Genomic DNA, 18995 nt, shown 5'->3' with positions numbered 1-18995 from the left:
GATGTCAGATATTTGATGTTTTACTGAATTCCTGATATTCATGGTACACTCATGAAATGGCCATGTGGGAAAATCCCCACTTCATCGCTACCTCAGAGATGCTGAGACCCATCATTCATGTGCCAACTGTAACACACGTTCAAACTCACTTACATCTTGATAACCTGCCACTGTAGCAGCAGTAACTAATCTAATAACAGTGCCAGCCACTTGGTGTCTTATATTGGTATTGCTGACTACAGCACCATATTCTGCCTGTTTACATATCTCTGTATTTGAATATGCATGCCTGTACCAGTTTCTTTGGTGCTTCAGTGTACAGGGTTATTACAAATGATTGAAGTGATTTCACAGCTCTACAATAACTTTATTATTTGAGATATTTTCACAATGCTTTGCACACAGATACAAAAACTCAAAAAGTTTTTTTAAGCATTCACAAATGTTCGATATGTGTCCCTATAGTGATTCGACAGACATCAAGCCAATAATCAAGTTCCTCCCACACTCGGTGCAGCATGTCCCCATCAATGAGTTCGAAAGCATCGTTGATGCGAGCTCGCAGTTCTGGCACGTTTCTTGGTAGAGGAGGTTTAAACACTGAATCTTTCACATAACCCCACAGAAAGAAATCGCATGGGGTTACGTCAGGAGAGCGTGGAGGCCATGACATGAATTGCTGATCATGATCTCCACCACAACCGATCCATCGGTTTTCCAATCTCCTGTTTAAGAAATGCCAAACATCATGATGGAAGCGCGGTGGAGCACCATCCTGATGAAAGATGAAGTTGGCGCTGTCTGCCTCCAGTTGTGGCATGAGCCAATTTTCCAGCATGTCCAGATACACGTGTCCTGTAACGTTTTTTTCGCAGAAGAAAAAGGGGCCGTAAACTTTAAACCGTGAGAATGCACAAAACACGTTAACTTTTGGTGAACTGCGAATTTGCTGCACGAATGCGTGAGGATTCTCTACCACCCAGATTCGCACATTGTGTCTGTTCACTTCACCATTAAGAAAAAATGTTGCTTCATCACTGAAAACAAGTTTCGCACTGAACGCATCCTCTTCCATGAGCTGTTGCAACCGCGCCGAAAATTCAAAGCATTTGACTTTGTCATCGGGTGTCAGGGCTTGTAGCAATTGTACACGGTAAGGCTTCTGCTTTAGCCTTTTCCATAAGATTTTCCAAACCGTCGGCTGTGGTACGTTTAGCTCCCTGCTTGCTTTATTCGTCGACTTCCGCGGGCTACGCGTGAAACTTGCCCGCACGCGTTCAACCGTTTCTTTGCTCACTGCAGGCCGACCCGTTGATTTCCCCTTACAGAGGCATCCAGAAGCTTTAAACTCCGCATACCATCGCCGAATGGAGTTAGCAGTTGGTGAATATTTGTTGAACTTCGTCTTGAAGTGTCGTTGCACTGTTATGACTGACTGATGTGAGTGCATTTCAAGCACGACATACGCTTTCTCAGCTTCTGTCGTTATTTTGTCTCACTGCGCTCTCGAGCGCTCTGGCGGCAGAAACCTGAAGTGCGGCTTCAGCCGAACAAAACTTTATGAGTTTTTCTACATATCTGTAGTGTGTCATGACCATATGTCAATGAATGGAGCTACAGTGAATTTATGAAATCGCTTCAATCATTTGTAATAGCCCTGTATAATGTCAAAGAATATTGGTCAAATTAATTATGTGAAGTACTTTAAGTTACACCTCTGTTTTGTTGACCGCATATGTCAATGTATGGTACACTAATTGCTTTGTCCTTAAGCTTACTACATGGTTCCAGAATGAGATTTTCACTCTGCAGCGGAGTGTGCGCTGATATGAAACTTCCTGGCAGATTAAAACTGTGTGCCCGACCGAGACTCGAACTCAGGACCTTTGCCTTTCGCGGGCAAGTGCTCTACCATCTGAGCTACCGAAGCACGACTCACGGCCGGTACTCACAGCCTTACTTCTGCCAGTACCTCGTCTCCTACCTTCCAAACTTTACAGAAGCTCTCCTGTGAACCTTGCAGAACTAGCACTCCTGAAAGAAAGGATATTGCGGAGACATGGCTTAGCCACAGCCTGGGGGATGTTTCCAGAATGAGATTTTCACTCTGCAGCGGAGTGTGCGCTGATATGAAACTTCCTGGCATATTAAAACTGTGTGCCCGACCGAGACTCGAACTCGGGACCTTTGCCTTTCACGGGCAAGTGCTCTACCATCTGAGCTACCGAAGTTTGGAAGGTAGGAGACGAGGTACTGGCAGAAGTAAGGCTGTGAGTACCGGCCGTGAGTCGTGCTTCGGTAGCTCAGATGGTAGAGCACTTGCCCGCGAAAGGCAAAGGTCCCGAGTTCGAGTCTCGGTCGGGCACACAGTTTTAATCTGCCAGGAAGTTTCATATCAGCGCACACTCCGCTGCAGAGTGAAAATCTCATTCTGGAAACATCCCCCAGGCTGTGGCTAAGCCATGTCTCCGCAATATCCTTTCTTTCAGGAGTGCTAGTTCTGCAAGGTTCGCAGGAGAGCTTCTGTAAAGTTTGGAAGGTAGGAGATGAGGTACTGGCAGAAGTAAGGCTGTGAGTACCGGCCGTGAGTTGTGCTTCGGTAGCTCAGATGGTAGAGCACTTGCCCGCGAAAGGCAAAGGTCCCGAGTTCGAGTCTCGGTCAGGCACACAGTTTTAATCTGCCAGGAAGTTTCTTACTACATGGTGATCAGCTATCATTTGCTATCCTAGTGGGTTACACATAGCCTTTTCTATGTAAAGTGTATATTGTCTTTCTATATATGCGACAGCTGTGAAGAGTTTAAATGTAAAATGTTGTCCACCATGTCAGAAATTATGATGCCATGGTGAGTAATATTAATCTTTTTTGTAAGTGTTACTTTGTGTACAGCCTATAACCTAATGATATATGTCCATAAACTTCTGTAACTGATTTTGCCTTTTCACTGATACAGATACCAATAACATAGTGTATTAGTGAAACTGGTAGTAATAATAAAAAATTATTAATACAGCTCTGTGTCACGGATTTTTTAAATACACTACCACTATTGGATGTCACCTGCAAAAAATTTTCAAAATAATGATAATAATAATATAATAGCTTCATAGCTTTATTTCTTAGAAAATACAATCATCATAAACATTTTACTGCAGTGTGGTTTGACTGCTATGGAACAAGAAAGGGTACTAATTTGCTTACACTTAGGTTTAAATACATGAATAATAAAACTGTCAACATACATATATATATATATTTTTATAAGCAGAAATAATTTATAAGTATTAACTGCAGTTTAAAAACTACTTTGCATTGTCATAGCAAAAATATATCCTTTGGTCAAGTAAGTACCTCTCATTTTAAGAACGTTGTTCAGTCTTTCAAAGCTGGTGAAGCAGTTAGTTATACAACATAACATAGATGATAGCAGTGCACTTGATTAGATAAAGATATCTAGGCACTGCTTCTCAAGAATATACATTACTTGAGTTATTATTTAACACAATATGCTGTAGTTGTTAAATATGGATAAAGTGATGGAAGAACAGTTATTTCTCTGTTGCATGCACTTCAGAGACTTCTGTTTCCTTGGCTGGTAAACAAGTGATCATAATAAAACATAAGCTTAATATCAGTTGCCCTATATTCACAGAAATCATCAATTACTGCAACATAAATATACACATATTCTGAATCCTGTTGAAAATAATAGTTGCTTTAACCACTGAAATGGAATTTTAAGCAATAAAATTCACTCTCTTAAAGCCCTGTTTTTGTAACTACATTATTCATAACAAAATTACCAAATTTCCGTGCTGTCACTCATCCTGTTTTGGTTTTTGTACAAAATATAAAAGAGAAATCAAGACACAGATATGGAATCTGCCTTATTGTTTATGCAATGGAACAGAACATTGGCTAAAATATATAGTCATTGTTTTGGTAAGAGGGTTAGCATGTTACACAATTTGCAACATTAAGCTCTATGAAAATTTGTTGTACAAACTTTAGAAATTAAATACTTTGGGATTAAAGGAGACCACTCATTGAAAAGTGGAAGTGTTGAGTTGTTGATAGCCACAAACAAAGGAAAGGTATGTTGTTAGCTTTTAATGTTATCCCTTGAGGAACTAGTGGCTCTCTCTCTCTCTCTCTCTCTCTCTCTCTCTCTCTCTCTCTCTCTGTGTGTGTGTGTGTGTGTGTGTGTGTGTGTGTGTGTGTGTGTGTCTTTTATTCTAGCTTGTCAAAGAACATCAATATCTCCAAAAGCTACCAAAGATTTCTTTCTTTTGTGTGTGTGTGTCTATGGATAACTCAATGCATCTGCTTTTCAATGAGTGGTCTCCTCCAATCCAAAAGTATTTATGTTCTACATTCTACAAGAACTTTCCTACAACATTTAAACTTCATAAATTGTCATGAATGGTCAAAAGTGAATTCTTTTTATATAAAAAAAGAGACAAATTAGACACAAACATTAAATAAAGCCTTTACAAATACATAATGGTATCTACAGTTTATCATACAAAACAGTTCAATGAAATATAGTTCGTATTGTGTAACACGGAAAAATAGTTATTAAAAAAATTTGGACAAGTGCAGTATAGTCATGGATAGTAACTCCAGGTGATACTATCTCAAAACAGAGAAATCATGCATGAAAGAACAATACTGTAATTCTTTGGCATGAATATATCAAAAGTTGAGGCAAGATGATGATATGAAGCTGTCAGTATCAGACAACTATAACGACATTACACAATAATTCACATAAAGTAACTTACAGTATATAAATTAGATTCCTCCATCGTAAAGCAAGCAAAGGCACTAGTTCCAAGCAGTGGTTGCAAACATGAATAATCAAAGAGCACCATACAGTAGAAAGACTAAAAGCTATAAACATTTTATTTTAGTTCACAATGAAATATATTTTTAACAAAATACAGGAATGGTCACCACATATTAAAATAATATTACTCATGTAAAAAGAACTTCCATATTACTAGATACATTTGGGTACCCTCATCAAAGTAATAGCTAAGCCATTTAAAATTCTTCAGCATGATGACTATTGTTCAAATAACATGTCTTGTTAAATTTGAGATAAATGATGTAAAGCACTATAGTTAAAACTGCAATTTTTCAACAGAAAAAATTCTTTTGTTGACAACAACTGGCACCAAATGAAAATGTTTTCATGTCCAGTGACAGAAACTCTTACACATTCAGTTTAGCTCTGTATCCCTACCATTTTACACTGTTAAATGTTAGATAATCCCATGACAGAAACCATAACTTTTTTAATCAGTAATGTTTATGCCTGCAGGCTATTACTCCTCCATTCCTCATCCCTGTGAGGATGAGAAAACCAGCGACTGAAAATAATCTGTTCAGTTTTTACTAAAAACCAGCAGGCAACAACATGAACATTTTGGTATCGGAAAGGAATAGAAGCTGTATTTTAACTAAGGATTCATTTGAACAGACTCACATTGCTTCCATGGTTCATCCAGTAAATATATACAAATTTTATTTCTATAATTAACTGTTTTTTCCATGATTACTATAAGATGCAAGGACATATCATTAAGTGTAGAAGTCTGTTGTAATTTAAAAGCAGTTCTAATTGCACAATCCAGTATTGCCATGACCTCTTTCGAGTAGTGACTGCTCATAATCAGGTTTCCACAAAATGTTACTTTTAATGAATGTCTGAACAATGAGCGTACTTCTAGAATAGTTATGAAGCATATAACAGCATACACATACAACAGGAAATTTTTGGAGAGCAATGTACTGTGTTGTGCTGAAAAGATATACCACTTTTATGTTTATTCAGTCAACAAAATCACACAGTTATTCCATTGTATCGAATTCAGTTTTGCACCTGAACATGTAATAACCTGTTAATATACTGACATGCTAGTAATTATAATCTGAATATGATTGCTGCAACAATCACAACAGTAATTCAGTGCAGTCACTGTGTAATTTTATTAATTGAAAAACTACATTTCAAAAAATAGGGGAATTACAGTTTCTTCCACACATATTGAGTCTGAGGAGCATGGACTCACAGTGTCTAGTGCAGATTCTGCATCTTTAACTAGTACATTTGTATGCAACTGTGTGCTTCAGGAATACTTATTCTAGAGAGACTTCATTCACCACAACTCATTAAAGGTAGGACATTTCATGGGAAGCTGGTGATGACTACTTAGTAATTTGTAAAAAATTGTCTCAGTCACATTTACTTGGTGCAGCAGAAGTCTCTGCTCAACAGTTGAGGGATATGTTTCAGTATTACCTCGATGCCCTAATTACTGATGCTTCAGATCTGTCTGATGATGGTCTGCTGATTGAACGTGCTCACAACGACTAAACATTCACTGAAACCAGTCATGGCAAAAAGGCATTCTGCTACTGTAACTGTTTAGTCACTATATTTTGTAATTTGATCACTTCTTATTAATCCAGTTTTCTTTTTATAAGATTGTGGTTATGTAAGATGATGAAAAAGGGAGCTCTAACAATTAAAAAACAGGATAAATTTAAGTTATGTTTGTCCTCAATTTGTTTTTATAAAAATCCTCTTTCTTCAAGTCACACCCATCTGTAAGATACAGAATCTAGCATCCAGCAGCATGAACTCTCCTTACAATCTGCAAGATACAGACACTCGTGTTATTACTAGACTGCTAACAAAGAATAGCAAATCTAAGTTTTCTAGAGAGTAACCATGATCATGAAGCCAGATTTAACAGTCAATAAATTCTTTTGTGCTGTTTCAGTCTTATGAAAACACACACACACAGTACAATTTTAATCTGCAGCAAAGAACACATCTTTATATTACCTGACTGATATCCAGTACCCCAGTGGACGTAACAACTAGCACTAAAAATGCTCTATTTACTTTCTTATACAGTCAGGCTCCCAACAGTTAATCCAGTTGATCTTGCCTCACATGAGAGGTTTCAAAAGTAAAGAAAAGATATCTATAGGCAGCTAATGAGTAATAGGAATATCCTAACTTGAACTAAATTAAAATGGCTCATACACAAGCAAAATGATCATACATATTTTTATGATGATCTCAACATTAAAATTCCTTAAGCTTACATACTATTTTCTTTAAAACCATCAATTTTTATTCTGCATAAATTCTCTCTAATAGTTAATCTCATGGAACAGTATAAACTCAGTATGCTTGCAATGACAGTGGCTATTTTGGAATGAAATAAAGCTCTGTCTATCCAAATCTGCAATCCTTTACTCTTGACAACATTTCTAATATCATCACGAAACTTGTCTCCCACATTACAGCTTTAAACATTGGAAGGCAACACCTAGGGTAAAAATTATGAGTATATTATTCACACTTCAATCACTTTGAGGCAAAAATCTATTCCCTTGCTTTATGAAATAAGTACAGAAAAATCCTCTGCCAAAATCTCTCTAGTCTTGCTGTTGCAGGTGCCTCCCACAGTTCACAATAAGTTAAATTAATCCATGAAATTATTCATCTCCTGTTGTAATAATACTCCAAGGACTGATGGGAACAGTAATATTTACATGTAATTTCAAATCACATGTTATGGAGGTGTGATGTTCCTTCTTTCTAGTCACTGTCCGGTGGCTGTCCACCTCCACTAGTGGTTGCCTTGAGCATGCGACGTGCGTATTCACTCACATGCAACACACCCCACACAGAACTTGCGATGTGGAGGTTTCTAGCGCAGACTCTGTCACTGTTGATACTTGCCGTATGAAGCTCAGTGATCTGAAAATTATAATTACAGTTGTTAAATATATTTCCTCTCTGTTTGGCAACGATTCCATTTTATACAATTCCATGCATTTATCGTATTAAAAATACAGGGTGTCCACATGAAACTTTCTTGATTTCCTAATGCGATTTTAAAAACTTGTGATACAGGTAATAGGGTTTGCAGCATCATGTAAAGCAAATCAGAAAGTCTGTGCAGATTTATTCCAAATGATTCTTTTCATTTTGTTTCAAGTGCTAAATAATTACCATATTTACTCGAATCTAAGCCGCACTTTTTTCCGGTTTTTGTAATCCAAAAAACCCCCTGCGGCTTAGAATTGAGTGCAAAGCAAGCGGGAGTTCTGAAAAATGTTGGTGGGTGCCGCCACAACTAACTTCTGCCGTCGAATATATGTAGCCCCACACAGGCATGCTTTGTAGGCACAAAGATACATACTGGCACCAAAATCTCTGCGTCAGTAAATAAATTTAAAAAAAAAGTGGAAGACGAGCCTTTTTCCTCCGCCCAGAGTTTCGACCACTGCATTTTGGTACATTATCCAACGAAGTAAATACAAATTCTGTATTGTTGATCTTCGAATGTAGCAGCATTTCAATGTACTATGAAAATCCGACTGGCAAGACTGTTTGGGATGTTTGTCAATACGGCCAACTCTACATTCTGAATTTTTTCCTACCTGTGAGAAGAGATGGTTGCTAATAGGAGCTTTTATGAATTGTGAATCACATGTAGTATTCTCTTCGCCATAAGATTAATACGAATATGAACATTTTGCCATGTATTGTTTCGTGTTTGCTACTATCTCATTTAAATCCTGTCTGCCTAATAAACTACGAAACTAGAGTGAGACAACAGCAAACGGGGAAGAATATACATATCATGTCATGTCATGTTTATATTCGTATTATTCTTATGCCTGATAGTGATACAGTCAGAAATGAAGCACGGCAACTGACTAGATTTTTAAATCTAAGATGTCTCTTTTCTGTGCAGAATGTAATGAACTAAAGAGGTGCCTGCAAAGATTTTGGAACGGAGAAAAATTTTCGCTAAAATTTCGTTCAGAACATCATCTATCATACGCAGTCTGTTATTTGGTTCTTGTTGATCATTATCAAAGAAAGCAGTAGTGTAAGTAACAACAAATGTTTCGCTAATGAGATGACTCCTCTCTATTTTTTATTTGCAAGCGGCGGTAGCGCGCACAAAAGCAAGCCACGCCGCGAGCGGCGACAGGCCGTAAACACACACTATCAGAATGCGACAAACAATGCCAGTGCAGTAATGCATTTTCTGCTTGGAGTGACGTAAACACCTATAATAAAGAGAACGGCACTTATCAGATCAAAGAAAAATAAGCAATCAATTCAAACCAGACGAAGCACGTGAAAAAGGAAGGATATCCGTATAAATACGGACGGAGCGCGTGACGCGTAGCAATGGCTACCTGGTAAACCGTAACTGCTAAGCTTACGACTCGAACCAAACTACTGCAGCTGTATCGTCATTCATTCGACCTAAATTGTGTCTCATATTACAACTAGACGAACTTTGTTTCGATTTGGAGGTGCGACCTAAAACTTTTCTCTCCCCTTGAATTTCGAGTCTCAAATTTCAGGTGCGGCTTAGATTCGGGAAAAATTTTTTTCCTTGATTTCGAGTCTCATTTTTCAGGTGCGGCTTAGATTCGAGTGTGGCTTAGATTCGAATAAATACGGTACTAGAAATGGCTACAGATCAAAGGTAGCCCATTGCATGTTGTGATATGTGGAAATGAAATCACCCATTGCTGTCGAAAGAAATTTCCGATGTGGATTTCAAAGACAGCTGCCAGATGTTAAGATGATTAAGGCTTGGTATGACAAGTTTCTAGCTATTGGGAGTGTAAACAGACAGTCATGTTGTTGTAGAAAATCCACATTTGATGAACTGCTAGAGGACATCAGAGAGACCTACCAAAGAAGCCCATCAAAGTCAATTTACCAAGCATCATGTGAGCTGAGCAGCCCTCACTGAACAATTCACAAGGTAGTGCATTAATGACTTTGTTGGTACACTTACAAAGCTCAAATTGTGCAAGTATTAAATTGAAACAACTTGCAGCTTCACTCAAATATGCTACTGAAATGTTGCATCTGACTGAGCAAAACACCTACTATCTAGGAACCATTGTCTTTTGTAAACAAAGCAACCTTCCACACATGTGGGATTGTTTATCAACACAACATTCACATCTAAGATCAGAAAATGTCTACAGTTTACTGGAAATTCAGAGACAGCAAAAATGTGAATGTTTGGTGATGCTGATGAAAGACGGCATTGTTCGACAATTTTTCTTCGTCAAAAAACACTAATATGAAATATTTATCTGAACATGCTTGAGCAAATTGCTATCATTCAGCTGTGCTTCTTTGTCTTAGCCAAATGTGACCTTCCAGCTTGAAAGTGCATCACCAAACTGTAGTTTATATATTTGGACTTCCTGGTCCAAACATTTCCACCGTGATTGATTGGACGATAGCCCGATCAAGCAGGCACTGCAATCTCCAGACATATCCCTGTGAATTCAATAATATTTTGAAGAATCAGCCTCAGTTGTGCAAATTTTCTGGTCTTTACCAGGTTTCAGCTGAAACCTGGTAAAAACCAGAAAATTTTGGGTAACTGAGGCTGATTTTTCAAACTTTTAGTCTATCACAGTTGCTGACGGGGCTGCAATATGCTAAAAATCCTTTAGATTTCTTCCCGCAGCATTGTTTGAAAGACTGTGAGTACACCTCATCTTTACATGACCTCAGTGATCTCTCCAGAGGAATTACAAATGGCATAGCCTCCATGACAGACATGCTTGTGGAAATATGGGATGAGATAGAGTATTGTCTACATGTTTGAAGCATTATGAAATGAACCCCTGTAGAAGTGTATTAATTGCTTGTACTAAACTTGTAAACTAGAAGTATTTGTGTCTCATAGTTTTTTAACTACACTTGGGAATCAGGAGGCATTCACAAGGGCACCCTGCATTACCAGTGATGCTAGAAACAATTATAAACATACAAAAATGCTGTTTGTGAGAAAAAATGTTGTTGTTTACTGGAATTTTGCCCATAGATCTAATAAAATGAAAACTGCAAGTTCATAATAATGTTATTCACACTAAACAAGTTTTAACTTTTGCAATATTTGTACAGCTGATAGCTTTCTCTGCAACTATTGAAACTTTGTGAATGCTTACTATGAGCAGTGTAAGAGGAAGAGAAATGTCTTTTTCTTCTTTAAAAGTAGGTACCTTTCTCCTAAAATGTATAAAAATCCTCACTTATAATATATTAAAAAGCAGTAAATTACAAATAATTCATGTTTGTTAATTTGTAGCACTTATAATTGATTGTTTGTACACGTTACAGACATAATCTAGTGTGTCTGCTTTTGTCTGTCAATTTATAAATTAATTTATTCCACATCCCTAAAGGCTCCTCTTGATTGTGTGATATACAAAACAAAATGCATGAATAAATGGGTTAATTACTGAACTTGATCATTCATGTTGGGTTTGACTGCAATTTTGCCCGAGGCAACAAGGACTTAGGAGACCAGTTGAGTGGATAGTTGGCTGATTTATGGGGGTTGAAGGGACCAGACTACAAAGGCCATCGGTCCCTAAGTTGAGGGCAATAAATAATATCTTGAAAAGTGGTTATCTATTTATATTTGATTTCCAATTATCCTATTATGCATGTGAGATGCTATGATACAGAATTAGTCAAACAATATATAAACATAAATTATATAGAACATATAACAAGGGAAGTACAGTACATTTACAAAAACACTTGCAGGGAAAATAAAAACATAAAACTAAAACAAAATAAAAGCAATGTTAAAAGAGAAGACATCATACAAGGATGAACAGCACTACATAATAAACAGAAAATAAAAATATTATGAACACAAAGACTATACTTCTCTGTTAAAAAATTCATATAATGAATAAAAAGTTTCATCAAGTAAGGCTTTACTTTATTTTTAGTTAATCTACTCTTAGACCTAGAATGTTATTTGGCAGTGTATTAAATATTTCGGGCCAACGGCCTTGCCACAGTGGTAACACAGGTTCCTGTCAGATCACCAGTGCTGTTGGGCTTAGCTAGCACTTGGGTGGGTCACCGTCCAGTCTGCCAAGCGCTGTCAGGAAGTGGGGTGCCCTAAACCCTTGCAAGACTAATTGAGGAGCTACTTGACTGAGAGGTAGTGGTTCCAATCATGAAAACTGACTATGGCTGGGAGAGTGGTGTGCTGACCACATGCCTCTCCATATCCACGTCCAATAATGCCAATAGGCTAAGGATGACATAGTTAGTCAATACCACTGGGCCTTCTGAGGCCTGTTTGGATGGAGTTTACTTTATTAAATATTTTAATACACCTTTCTCTACTTGAGGTAAGATTTTTGTAATCACAGTTGACAGTAGTGTTCCTTCTTGTATTCTGATCAAGGTACATTTCATTGCTTTCATGGTACATGGGACCATCAAGCTAATAATGTAATAAATGTATTGGGAAGTTGTAGCATGCATCCCAAGTTTCCTAAAAAGATTATGACAGGAGACTTTCGGAGGAAAATTTGCGCATAATTCAGACAACCTTTTTCTGCAGAAAGAAAGTTTCCTTTAATGGAGATGAATTGATCCAGAAGATAATTCTACAGCACATAACAGAGGGAAAGTACTGAAAGTAAGTAATTTGGTACATTGTACCCTTTGTATTTCTCCTTCCAGTTTTTGTGACTGGAGGCACCATGTTTATACTAATTAGTTTTGTTCACGTTTATTGGCAGTGAGTTTACTTTAAATCAGGTTAGGATTTCTGAAAGTAATTTGTTAGAATCAGCCCCTAGATTATTGGACTGCTTTCTGTTGCAGTGCTATTATTGCCAGCAAACATAGTGAACTTGCATGTTTGGTATGGCAAAGGTAAATCATTTATATATATATGAGAAACTGCAACAAACAAAGGACCCCTGGGGGACTCCACAGAGTACATTGCCTCTGTCAGACTCTACCCTGTCACTCACTTTGATGCTGTCATCCAAAGCTACCTTACACTTCCAATCTTGGAGTCAGATTCTCACTGTCCCTCTGGTACCATAGTGCCACCCTATGTAGAGAAGTATTTTGTGATTCTCACAGTTGAAGGCCTTAGAAATATCACAAAATATCCCAACTGGATTCTCTTTTTGTCACCTGTGAAAGGAAATACAGCTTCAATTGTAGACATACCTTTTTGGAAACAAAATTATCTTTCACTGATGATGTCAAAGTTTTTGAGATTCCTCAGAGTTCTGGAATACAGTATTTTCTCAAGAATTTTCATGAAGCTGCTCAAGAGAGATTGGGATGATAGCTTGTAACTGGAATAGAGTCTCCTGTTTTGTGTAGAGGATTCACTATAGCAAATTTCATTCTATCTGGGAAGGCATCCTGAGTCAAAGATGTATTAAATAAGTAGGCCAAAACTTTGAATAATTGATCTGAGCAGGCCTTTAGAAGTTTATTGGAAATATTATTTATATCTGTAGATAGCCTCTGACATTCAAACACGGAAAGGTTTTTTAGAGAAAAATTTCCACCATCCAGCTCAGAAGGAAAGGAGAAGTCTACATTGGATTCGGTGGTAGCCAACTATCAGACTCAAATGAACCTGAGCATTTGAAATCACTCAATCCTCATCAAGTTCATAAGGCCAAAATAAAACATAAAAACATTAACCACATTGAAACACGTAACATAAACTCTTTACTGAAAACTGGAAAGCTCAAAAATGAATTGGACAGACAAAACAGAAATGATAAATACAACAGAAGATCCATTTGAATCTCAAGGTTATAGAATTTACACTGAAAAACCAGGACAAAGAGTTATGAAACAGTGCCCACAATTTGAAACATGATTTATATAGTACATTTAAAATTATAGATTCAATATCTGATTTTAAAACTATTTCTTCACAAATCACAACTTTAACTCTGAAAACCACAAAGAAGATTTATACTATCATATACATCCATACCCCGACCAATGAGAAAAATTTTCTAACAAGAACTATGGTAGAAGTAGAAAAATCCTGGGATCTTTTGGATCAGACAATGTAAAGATCATAACTGGGGAAAGGAAAAAAAGCACAGAGACAAAATTGGAAAGTAGGGTTCCATATAATCAAAGACCCATTGAAATTTGCAGAACACGTGGTCTCATCTCTAAATCTACATATTTTAAAGGAAAACCAAGCAAATGTGTGACATGGAAATATCCCCTTGTCCGGATGGATAAATTCTTTAATAAAATGTTAAAGTACTGAGAAGAACAGACACAGATTCAGATCATTACTTGGTCAAAATCATGATCAAATTCACCCCATTAAGGGGAAAAAAGACAGAGAGCAATTGTAGATAAAAGAAAGTATGACCCACATAAGTTAATCAAAAATGACAAATACCAGAAAAGCACACAAAATACAGTAGTAATAAACAATCCTGAGGAACAAATACCAATTCTAAAACAACATGCTGAAGAATTGCCCCCCCCCCCAAAAAAAAAAAAAAAAAAAAAAAAAAAAAAAAAAAAAAAAAAAAAAAAAAAAAAAAAATATGCATGGTGGACTATGGAATGTGATGAAATTAATGATAAAAGACATCAAGCTTGGACAAAATTTCGAACTCACAAAACAGAAGAAAATGCACATAACCTCAAAAACACCAGAAATAAATTCTCTGAAATTATCGGAAAAACAAAGTGGCAATATCAAAATGATCCACTGAGTTCCTTTGAAGGAAACTACTACAAAACCAATTCCAGAGAGCATTTCAAAGCCTTTGGTAAACAATTACATAATAACAACCCTCCCACACTATTGCTGAGAAATAATTTTATTTATTATTTTTTTGCATGGAGACACCAACTGGTGTCTTTTGCAAACGTCATAGTATTTTTTTATAAGTTTAGTACAGTCATATATACATATGTGATTACATATACATGATACAAATGTACCATTGTACCTAATAAGGCACAATATTCACAATATTGGGTGTTGCATCGTACCTATTACAAATATTCAGATTTTACACAACTACATATATGTCTGCTTGTGGCTGTGTATGTGTGGATGGATATGTGTGTGTGTGTGTGTGTGTGTGTGTGTGTGCGCGCGCGCGAGTGTATACCTGTCCTTTTTTCCCCCTAAGGTAAGTCTTTCCGCTCCCGGGATTGGAATGACTCCTTACCCTCTCCCTTAAAACCCACACCCTGTCTCACTCCCTTCCCAACCACTGCTTCCCTTTCATGCCCCTCGACTCTTATAACTACCATCTGGTTTCTGCACAAATTGTAAATAGCCTTTCGCTCCCTGTATTTTACCCCTGCCACCTTCAGAATTTGAAAGAGAGTATTCCAGTCAACATTGTCAAAAGCTTTCTCTAAGTCTACAAATGCTAGAAATGTAGGTTTGCCCTTCCTTAGTCTAGCTTCTAAGATAAGTCGTAGGGTCAGTATTGCCTCAAGTGTTCCAACATTTCTACGGAATCCAAACTGATCTTCCCCGAGGTCGGCTTCTACTAGTTTTTCCATTCGTCTGTAAAGAATTCGCGTTAGTATTTTGCAGCTGTGACTTATTAAACTGATAGTTCAGTAATTTTCACATCTGTCAACACCTGCTTTCTTTGGGATTGGAATTATTATATTCTTCTTGAAGTCTGAGGGTATTTCGCCTGTTTCATGCATCTTGCTCACCAGATGGTAGAGTTTTGTCAGGACGGGCTCTCCCAAGGCCATCAGTAGTTCTAATGGAATGTTATCTACTCCGGGGGCCTTGTTTCGACTCAGGTCTTTCAGTGCTCTGTCAAACTCTTCACGCAGTATCGTATCTCCCATTTCATCTTCATTTACATCCTCTTCCATTTTCATAATATTGTCTTCAAGTACATCGCCCTTGTATAGACCCTCTATATACTCCTTCCACCTTTCCGCTTTCCCTTCTTTGCTTAGAACTGGGTTTCCATCTGAGCTCTTGATGTTCATGCAAGTGGTTCTCTTATCTCCAAAGGTCTCTTTAATTTTCCTGTAGGCAGTATCTATCTTACCCCTAGTGATACTCACTTCTACATCCTTACATTTGTCCTCTAGCCATCCCTGCTTAGCCATTTTGCACTTCCTGTCGATCTCATTTTTGAGACGTTTGTATTCCTTTTTGCCTGCTTCACTTACTGCATTTTTATATTTTCTCCTTTCATCAATTAAATTCAATATATCTTCTGTTACCCAAGGATTTCTACTAGCCCTCGTCTTTTTACCTACTTGATCCTCTGCTGCCTTCACTACTTCATCCCTCAGAGCTACCCATTCTTCTTCTATTGTATTTCTTTCCCCCATTCCTGTCAATTGTTCCCTTATGCTGTCCCTGAAACTCTGTACACCCTCTGGTTTAGTCAGTTTATCCAGGTCCCATCTCCTTAAATTCCCACCTTTTTGCAGTTTCTTCAGTTTTAATCTACAGATCATAACCAATAGATTGTGGTCAGAGTCCACATCTGCTCCTGGAAATGTCTTACAATTTAAAATCTGGTTCCTAAATCTCTGTCTTACCATTATATAATCTATCTGATACCTTTTAGTATCTCCAGGATTCTTCCATGTATACAACCTTCTTTTATGATTCTTGAACCAAGTGTTAGCTATGATTAACTTATGCTCCGTGCAAAATTCTACCAGACGGCTTCCTCTTTCATTTCTTAGCCCCAATCCATATTCACCTACTACATTTCCTTCTCTCCCTTTTCCTACTACCGAATTCCAGTCACCCATGACTATTAAATTTTCGTCACCCTTCACTATCTGAACAATTTCTTTTATTTCATCACACATTTCTTCAATTTCTTCGTCATCTGCAGAGCTAGTTGGCATATAAACTTGTATTACTGTAGTAGGCATGGGCTTCGTATTTATCTTTGCCACCGCATTCCTATTTTCCTATTCATTATTAAACCTACTACTGCATTACCCCTATTTGATTTTGTGTTTATAATCCTATAGTCACCTGACCAGAAGTCTTGTTCCTCCTGCCACCGAACTTCACTAATTCCCACTATATCTAACTTTAACCTATCCATTTCCCTTTTTAAATTTTCTAACCTACCTGCCCGATTAAGGGATCTGACATTCCACGCTCTGATCCGTAGAACGCCAGTTTTCTTTCTCCCGATAACGACATCCTCTTGAGTAGTCCCCGCCCGGAGATCCGAATGGGGAACTATTTTACCTCCGGAATATTTTACCCAAGAGGACGCCATCATCATTTAACCATACAGTAAAGCTGCATGCCCTCGGGAAAAATTACGGCCATGGTTTCCCCTTGCTTTCAGCCGTTCGCAGTACCAGCACAGCAAGGCCGTTTTGGTTAGTGTTACAAGGCCAGATCGGTCAATCATCCAGACTGTTGCCCTTGCAACTACTGAAAAGGCTGCTGTCCCTCTTCAGGAACCACACATTTGTCTGGCCGCTCAACAGATACCCCTCCGTTGTGGTTCCACTTACGGTACGGCTATCTGTATCGCTGAGGCACGGAAGCCTCCCCACCAACGGCAAGGTCCATGGTTCATGGGGGGGAGGGGGTGCATCAATAACTTTGTTTAATCATGCGACAGTTAGTCTCACCAAGCCTTTCTAAACCTAGCAAGCATCTCACTGCTTACAATGGACAGGAAATTCCGGTGCTTCGACAATGTCGTTTGCCTGCCACTTACAAATCTCACACTAGCACAGTGAATTTTACTGTGTTGAAATCAAGAGACAGTGAGAACATATTTGGTTTAGATGCATTTAATTTTTTGGCCTTAGCATCCACGACCATATACTTTCCATATCAGCTTGTGATCCAAAAGACAATGTAGCTAGCTTGTTTAAGGAATTTCCTGAACTATTTTCAGAAGACATGGGAAAAGCTAATAACTTGGTAGCATATGTTACTTTGAAAGACAATGTACAGCTTAAGTTTTTTTGGGCCTGCCCTGTTCCGATTGCTTTAAGAGACAAAGTTGTCAGTGAATTGAAAGACTTGCAAGATAATGGTGTAATTGCTCCCATTCAGGCTAATGAATGGGCAAATCCTCTTGTTTTGTTGCCTAAGCCTTCTGGTCACATTCACTTTTGCGTTGACTTCAAATCTACAGTCAACCCACAGGCAGTAACCATTACCTCCCCCTGAGGAACTCATGGACAGGCTTGGTGCAGGATGTTACTTTTCTGAGATAGATTTGCATGATGCTTGCTTGCAGATTCCATTGGATGCAAAATCACAGAAAGAGTTTGTTGTAAATACATACTTAGGACTGTTCAAGTATTTGTGTTTGCCTTTTGGCAGTGCTTCCACACATGCTACTTTTCAACATTACTTGAAACAGCTGACTGAAAAAATGCCATTTTGTTCAAACTACCTTGATGGCATTGTTGTCTCAGGTCGTACACCAGAGGAACACATTGGCAGTTTGCATACTATTTTTTTGTTGTAGTTTTCAGAAGAGGACTCAAGTGTCATCTCAAAAAGTGTGACTTTTTTCAAACTACAGTACTTATGTCATGAGATAAACAGTCATGGTGCACACCCCCTCCAATGTCATTTGCTTGCAATCCATGACCTGCCTGTTCCTCGCAATGTGTCTGAACTGCAGTCAGTACTAGGCAAGATGACGTACTACACTCTGTTCATACCAAATGCCGCTCAGGTTGTGGCTCCATTGCATCGTTTGCATCGCAAAAATGTACTTTTTGTGTGGACTAAAGATTGTCAAGATGCATTTCAGAAACTCAAAAATGCCTTGTTCAGTGACAGATGTCTAGTACATTTTCATCCTGCCAAGCCAGTAGTTTGCAAGTCAACACTTTTTCCTACGGAATTGGCCCTGTTCTTTTGCACAGAATTGGTGCACAGGACAAACATATTGCTTTTGCCTCAAAGGTGTTAAATAAAACTCAGTACAATTATTCTCAAACTGAAAATGAAGCTCTTGCTATTGCGTATGGTGTGACAAAATTCCATCACTATTTGTATGACTCAAAGTTCTATTTAGTGGCAGATCACAAGCCTCTGCAGTCCTTGTTTCATCCATCAAAGCCGGTTCCTACACACACTGTTCAAAAGTTACAATGATG

At 38.0% G+C, this 18995-nt stretch overlaps 1 protein-coding gene across 1 annotated transcript in view; it reads right to left on the bottom strand.

Annotated features, from left to right (window-relative positions):
* Positions 1-3097: 3097 nt before the first annotated feature.
* The window catches only part of LOC124616298, a gene marked incomplete at its 5' end in the record, with an annotated part of 117637 nt that continues 101739 nt past the window's right edge, over positions 3098-18995 (bottom strand). Inside the window, one exon of the mRNA XM_047144601.1 lies at positions 3098-7784. Coding sequence (XP_047000557.1) covers positions 7623-7784 — 162 coding nt within the window. The remainder of the gene's footprint in view (positions 7785-18995) is intronic.

This window comes from Schistocerca americana, chromosome 5 (genome assembly GCF_021461395.2).
Source record: "Schistocerca americana isolate TAMUIC-IGC-003095 chromosome 5, iqSchAmer2.1, whole genome shotgun sequence".
Classification (NCBI taxonomy): Eukaryota; Metazoa; Arthropoda; class Insecta; order Orthoptera; family Acrididae; genus Schistocerca; species Schistocerca americana.
Note: the sequence above shows the minus strand (reverse complement) of the source record. Positions and strands in the feature narration are given on the sequence as shown.